The 7,371-nt window shown below is 51.0% G+C and overlaps 1 protein-coding gene across 1 annotated transcript in view; it reads right to left on the bottom strand.

Moving 5' to 3' along the window:
- The window catches only part of Bckdha (branched chain keto acid dehydrogenase E1, alpha polypeptide), a 25,982-nt gene that overhangs the window by 4,214 nt on the left and 14,397 nt on the right, over positions 1-7,371 (bottom strand). The window contains exons 2-4 of the mRNA XM_005361182.2: positions 6,960-7,139; positions 6,779-6,865; positions 3,717-3,825 (exon numbers count right to left, since the gene is read on the bottom strand). Coding sequence (XP_005361239.1) covers positions 3,717-3,825; positions 6,779-6,865; positions 6,960-7,139 — 376 coding nt within the window. The remainder of the gene's footprint in view (positions 1-3,716; positions 3,826-6,778; positions 6,866-6,959; positions 7,140-7,371) is intronic.

Here is a 7,371-nt window from a genome sequence, read left to right as displayed (position 1 = left end):
CTCGAACTCACAGAGATCCGCCTGCCTCTGCCTCCCGAGTGCTGGGATTAAAGGCGTGCGCCACCATCGCCCGGCTCCTTTTTTTAAATAACTCACTGCCCGGCCTTTTTTCCTTTTTTTAAATAACTCACTGGCCAGGCATGGTGGCGCACACCTTTAATCCCAGCACACAGGAGGCAGAGGCAGGCAGATCTCAGAGAGTTCAAAGCCAACCTGGTCTACACACTGACATGCTGTTTCAATAAATATAAAACAAAACTAACTCACTGAATCCCTACATGCTGATCCCTGCTCAGAGATACAGGGTACCATCTATTAAGTCTGGAGCATAGCCCCAGCCCCTGGCATCCATCCCAGCCCCCTGGCCTGGGAGTATATTGTTCTAGACTCCAAATCCCAGAATGGCAAGTCCTGACCCCTCTCTGGGGGAGAGTCAGGATCACTCAGACAGGGTATTTAGTGGGCTCCCAGAGGACAAACACGTGGTTCCAGGTTTGCATATGCTCCCCACTTTCCTGTCTCCACACCATGCACTCGACAACCCGAGAGCATTGTGTTTAATAAAACGATGGGTATTTTAATTTGGTTTGATCTGACCTAATTGGATTTCTTTGCGCCGGCAGAGCCGCCCCTCTTAGGATTTTTTTCCTAACATCATCCACTGACACAACAACACCGATGGAGGGAAAGTGGCTCTTTCCCTTGGTGGCCCTCAGCCCCTCCCTTTTCCTTCTTTTTTACACTGCTAGACATGGAAACCCACCCCGGGCAGGCATGCCCGCAAATATTCTACCACTGACACACTCCCAGCCCAAGACTTTTTCCTGGTGAAAAACTAAGATTTGTTTCTTGAATTAATGCGCCTCCTTTAAGTACAGGCCACCAAGTCACACCTGCACAACAGGAAAAGCCTATCTATTCACAGAAATAAAACTTTTTCTTCAAATAAAAGCCCTGCTGGACCCCAAATGACCATCAAAGGGGCCCTGTTTGCTAAGTCAGAGGATTGGAGGTATGGTGGTTTGAAAGAAGATGGCCTCCAAAGGGAGTGGCACTATTAGAAGTGTTAGAGTGGCCTTGTTGGAGGAAGTGTGTCAAGGTGGAGGCAGGCTTTGATGTCTCCTATATGCTCAAGTCACATCCAGTGTCTCAGTGCACTTCCTACTGTCTGCATATCAACATGTACGCAGCACCATATCTGCCTGCATGCTGCCATGCTCCCCACCATGATGATAATGGACTAAACCTCTGAACTGTAAGCCACCCCAATTAAATGTTTTCCTTTATAAGAATTGCCATGGTCATGGTGTCTCTTTATAGCAATAGAAACCCTAACTAAGACAGAGGGGTCTGTGACTGCTTCAGAACAAGCTGGGATTCTCTCAGCATCACTGAAAAGGGTCCCAACTCACACCCATACCATGGGGCAGGGCTGTGGGTCATGACGTCCTTTGGTCCCCAGAGCCTGAGATCTCACAGAAACACTGTTAGGTGTCTTTCCCAACCCTTTACTGCAGAGTGGTTCTTAATATGAGAAATTAAAATGGGCCTAAGCATGGTGGCTCATTGCTACTTGGAAAGCAGAGGCAGGCAGATCTCTGTGAGTTCAAGGTCAGCCTGGTCTTCAAAGCAAGTTCCAGACCAGCCTTGGCTTCATAGTGAGACGTGTTTCTAAACAGAAGAAAGTTAATGGGATCACATGACAAGCAGCTTATTTTTCTTGAGACTGGTTGCACTATGTAGCCCTGGCTGTCCTGGAACTCACTATGTAGATCAGTCTGGCTTCACAGAGATCTGCCTGCCTCTACCTCCCAAGTGCTGGGATTAAAGGTGTACCACCACACCCAGCTGGTCTGGACTTTAGGTTGGTCAGGCTCACTTTAAATTTTTAGCAATCCTCCTGCCTCTGCCTCTGCATGTGCCACCATGCCTGGCCTTCATGGTCATCTGTCACATGTCTTTGAATGGGCACTATAAATTTGCAAAGGTCTGGCTACACTTCATAGACAATGATGGAGGAGGAGCTCTGACAGAGGAGGAAGTGCGTCTTGAGATTGGTCCACAAACCCACAAGAGACAGGCTCTCAGTTTCTACATGAGAATCACCAAGCAGGAGTGAGAAGAAGTGTTCATACAGAGTCCCAAACTGGGGTGGAGCTCAGAGGTAAAGTGTCTGTCTGCCTAGTATGTGTGAGGCCCTGGGCTCCATCTCTATCGCCACCAAACACAAACAAAACACACAGCCTTGGTTGCACACAGCAGCCAGGTAGATCTGACTGCACCAGGGACTACGGGTCCCATGGGAACCTACTGCTTTGCCTTAGCACCTGCTGCTGCTTCACAGTCCTGACCAATACCACTCCCTGTTGCATGGGAGAGCAGCCAGAAAGACAGAGAGGGCTGTCACTGGGTCAGATGTAAGTGAAGAGGACTCACTAAGCCCCACCCCTTGGGAGGCAGATGGCCTCCCCCCACCCCCCTCCCTCGGGACCTCACTCTGTCCCTGCTGCTTGCTTGACTGGCTTTCACAATTAACAAGGAATTGCCTCCTCCGCTGGAAGTCACCCAATGCAGGTCATCTCCAGAGTGCCCATGTTCTGTAGCAAGGATTGGATAAGACAAAACTCCGATGCAGTTCCAGAGATCAGTGAGGGCCACCTGCTGCTCTGAGACCTCTCATCTCCCCACATCATAGTAGGCGGTTTTGGGGTCCTCACACTTGCAGTCCCCCTGCCTCGGCTTTCTGAGGACTGGGATTACTAGCACATGCTACCACGCCAGGCTCCCAGTGAGAAGCAGCTCAGCACAATGGGCGGGCTACAAGCTAGGAGATGGGTGGCCTCACTTCTCTCCCTGCATTGTTGCCTCCACACACACAAGAGCTTACAGGTCCCCGGTGCCTTGGAAGCCCGGCTTTCCTTGCTCAAGATGCCAAGCCCCAACTATCCCAACCCAGAACAAGAGGAGCTGGTTCAGCTGTAGAATGATGCCCAGCTTATCCAAGGAGGCCTCTGGACAGTCATACTGGCTACCCCACTTCTGATAAGCTGTCCCTGGGAACGATTCTAACAAGGTCCTCTAACTCCAGGTGCTCAGCCTATGCCAGGCTCTTTTCAGCAGCCAGCTAGAGCTGCCACCTCCTTATAAACAGGACAGCATGGCCAAGCAAACTGGCCCAAGATGTGGCTGGCCTTCCTAAGCTCAAGATTTGCCTGGCTGGTACCTCCAGGGGAAGCTTCCTGCAGGACCCCAAGCAACCACATCTCCACGCTCAGCAAGCCTCTCACTCAGCCCACACTTGTGTTTAGGGAGGTGCTCGACTGCCAAGAACATCCTGGCTCCAGAGAGGCTCCTACCTTATTCTCTGCTCCTTCCTTTCACTCTGCATCTATCTATCTTGCCAAAAATAAGCTCCACACTGCACTCAGGACCTTCCCAAGGAACACAGCACTTCAGGAGAGTCCACAAGTGCCCAGCACTGGATAGGCAGGTGTCCACAGAGTGTGCCTCGCCTCCAGTCAGGCCTCATCCCCAGCAGCCTTCTAGAGGCTTAACTTCAGATACCTCCTCATGGCCACTTTGGAGATGAGGACATGGTGGCTCAGAGAAGACTAATGACTTACCCTTCTCTGCAAGAGACACTGCCTACACTTCTGACTCTGATGGAAGACTACCTCTTGGACGGGGATCCCAGAAGCAACTACCAGCAAACATACCTGCCTCCCGGTATTGGCCAAACACCAGGTCTGTATGGTCCAGGGCGGCAGCACTTCCCACATGTGTCCCCTCCTCACCATAGTTGGTCATGTAGAAGGAGATCCGGCCCTGGGGATGAAGGGGCCCGGACTTGGTTAAGGCAGTCCTTGACAGAGAACCCTGCCTGACTTTTTGTTTTGTTGTTGTTGTTTTGAGCCATGGTCTCTCCATAGCCCTGGCTATCCTGAACTCACAATGTAGAGCAAGCTGGCCTTGAACTCATAGAGATCTGCTTGCCTCTGCTTCCTGGGTGCTAGAATTAAAGGCGGGAGTGCCTAACATGTACAGATATGAAGCCATCACTGCAGCCATCACTGGCTGGGCTGCAGGACCTCCTGCCTCCAGAAAAAACTGAGTGGGAAGTTAGGGCTGAGTGACAAGAGCCCAAAGGATGGCACACACAGTGCCCAGTGTAGAGAGAAACTGCTGCAGTGGGCAAAGGCAGGTGGAGTGGAAGGCCTAGACAAAAGGACAAGGAAAGACCTGAGGCCAAAGGGCCATGACGTGAAGATGAGGGAGATGATGTGCAAAGGCAGCCCTTGGGTGACAAGGACAAACGCCTGGACTGTCCTCTAGGATACTCTGCAGGAGCTGCAGCCACCTCTGCAGGGAAGGGATGGAGAACAGGAAAGACTGCAGCGACTCAGGAGAGGGGACCAGGAGGAATAGATGATGACTCCTCAAAAGCCGAGTTAGGGGGGCTGGAGAGATGGCTCAGTGGTTGAGAGCACTGCCTGCTCTTCCAAAGGTCCTAAATTTAATTCCCAGCAACCACATAGTGGCTCACAACCATCTGTAGTGAAATCTGGTACCCTCTTTTGGCCTGCAGGCATACATGCAGACAGAATACTGAGAATACTGTATACATAATAAATAAATCTTTAAAAAAAAAAAAAGCCGAGTTAGTGCTTCTGTGATTGACCCCCACAGAGACCAACTAGCTTCTCTATCCTGGACCTGAAAAAGACACTGGGGTTCCCAACCCCCCTTGCTAGTGAGAAGTGGTTGGTCAGGGACAGTTTAAATACCAAGCTTCAATGGAATCTGCTTATGGGTTAAGGGAAACTCCTGCTGGCACCACCCATACCTCTACCTTCTTCCTGCCTTGCTCAGAGCCATGATGCCTGGACCTGTGGCAGCCATCCTGTGAGCCTAAGGCGACAGGCACACAACAAACAGCATTCTGTCCAAAAGGATGGAGTAGAGGGACAGGGTGGGTTTCCAACAGTGCTGTGGAGCTGCTACGAGACTCAATGTGGCAGGAAAAACGAGAAAGGTGGCTGGCAGTGCCTATCACTGAGAAACAAGTTAGAGGAGGAAGGGACACAGGTCAAGTTTGGGCAGGCTGTCTGCTATGGGGCATGAGCAGAGATGATGCCAACTAGGTCTAAGGCACCAAGATGGAAGTCAGGCTAGAGAGATAGGGAACTCCTGGTGTATGATGAAATCAAGATCACCTAAGATCATGTGGAGACGCTCTTCCCGATTGCCCCTCAGGACCCCCACCCCTGTGGAGCTCAGCATTGCTCCTGGAACCTGGCTTTCCAGCTGCCAGGGAAAGTGATGAAGAAGGGCTTTTCTCTAAGTGGGGAGCCAATTAAAAGTTAATTGACTTTCTGGTGCCAAGTGGGTGGGCGGGTAAGGGATATGGAGGGCCTGCAGGGCTGTCAAGTTCAGCATGTGGAGGAGCCTGAGATGCACCCCCACCTTGGGCTAGTGGCAAAGCCTGTCTACCCAGAGTCCTCCCAACCTCCTATACTGCCACAGGCAGGGGCTACTCAGATGAAAGGGCTAGTGCCAATCTCCCTGGCAACCAGGAAGGGCTGATGAATGCCCGAGAAAGCTCCACAAAGACTGCTCTACAAAGACATGAGTGAGGAGAGAGATAGGATGGGCCGTATTTGACCTTCCTTCTACGTGCTCCCTGGAAGGAGACTCCAACAGCCATCTAGACTGTGAGAATCATAAGGAGACCATGAAGAAAGAGGCCAATACTGCACAGCACAGCAAGCAATGGAAGGAGGAGACAGGACATGCACTGACATTCGCCTGCTGCTGGATGAGTTCCAGGCCCCCTAGCCCTAGCTTCTTTTATCCAAGAGCACAAACCTGTCACCTGTAAAGCACTGCTTTGGATTTTGTTTCTTAAGCTTTCCTTTGGAGTGGGGAATTCTACCCCTCGTGCCTGAGCATAATCCTCAAACACAGGCTGTCCTGTGTGTAGTAGGTAAACTCCTTTGTGCTGGACAGCTAATTCCTTCCCATCCCAACACTACAGGTTAAAACACTAACTCTCGGGGCTGGAGAAATGGCTCAGAGGTTAAGAGCACTGGCTGCTCTTCCAGAGGTCCTGAGTTCAATTCCCAGCAACCACATGGTGGTTCACAACCATCCATAATGGGATCTGGTGCCTTCTTCTGGCAGAACACTGTATACTTAATAAAGTCTTTAAAAAAAAATCTTTAAAAAAAAATAAAACACCAGCTCTCACTCACGGATTTATGGGGTGGTGGTGGAGGGGCAGCTCTGAGACGGTGTCTTACTTTGTAGTTTAGGCTGACCTGGAATTCATGGCTATCCTACCGCCTCATCCTCCCAAGTACTGAGATTACAGGCATGTATCACTATGCCTGACTTTTTAAGTATTCTATTCTATTCTCTTGTGTACTTACTTACTTATTTGTAGAGCTAATGACGGATCCCAGAGCCAAGTCAAGAATTCTACCACTAAGCTCTGCACCCAGCTAACACACAGTGTGGAGACCAGGTCAAAGACAAGAGAGATGTCCTGCCTGAAGTCATGACTGTAACTAGGTACTTCTGGAGCTCTTCTCTGCTGTGCACATGGCAGATTATTTTAGTGTTGCTTCCCACACTCTTCCAGCACCCAAGAACCCCCCATGAACTCTCAGGACACCATAGAATGGATCCCCATACCACACCCTCCTTGGTGCATTCCTTGTATACAACCACAGGTAGGACCTGAGGTGACCCCACCCTGCTCCAGCCTGTCCCCACTTACCTGCCGTTGGGATTCATAGAGAATTCGGTCCATGGTGTTGAGCAGTGTCATGCTCCTGTATAACTTCAGTACCTCCTCCTGGGGCAGCTGCAGGCAGAGGCAGACAGATGGGGAAAGTTGGGACCAGAGGACTCAGGCAAGGACCTGGGCATGGGGGCCTGGGACAGGGGAGCAGCCTCACATGGGGGTCTTCACTGGGGTTGATGATCTGGCCCTGGCGGTCCATGACACGGTAGATGGGGATGCCAGAAATGACATTGGGTTGGATGAACTCAAGCTTGTCTACAAACTCTGCCGAGGCCCCTGGAAACTGGGGCTTGTCGTCCAGGGATGGGAACTGTTGCTGTTGTCTGCTGGGGTGCTGGGAAGAGAAGCAGAGAAGTGCTGCCATCAGGAGCAGTGTGTTGAAATAGGAGCGGCAGGCCTGCTTTTTGTCCCACCCGGCTCCCGCACGGCTAGCTTTACACCAGAAATAACAACACACAAACTGTATTCATTTAAACACTGCTTGGCCCATTTCTATCTAGCCTCTTCTCGGCTAACTCTCGCACCTGGACTAGCCCATTTCTTATAATCTGTGTAGCCCACGAGGT

This window comes from Microtus ochrogaster, linkage group LG4, assembly GCF_000317375.1.
Source record: "Microtus ochrogaster isolate Prairie Vole_2 linkage group LG4, MicOch1.0, whole genome shotgun sequence".
NCBI classification, from domain to species: Eukaryota; Metazoa; Chordata; class Mammalia; order Rodentia; family Cricetidae; genus Microtus; species Microtus ochrogaster.
Note: the sequence above shows the minus strand (reverse complement) of the source record. Positions and strands in the feature narration are given on the sequence as shown.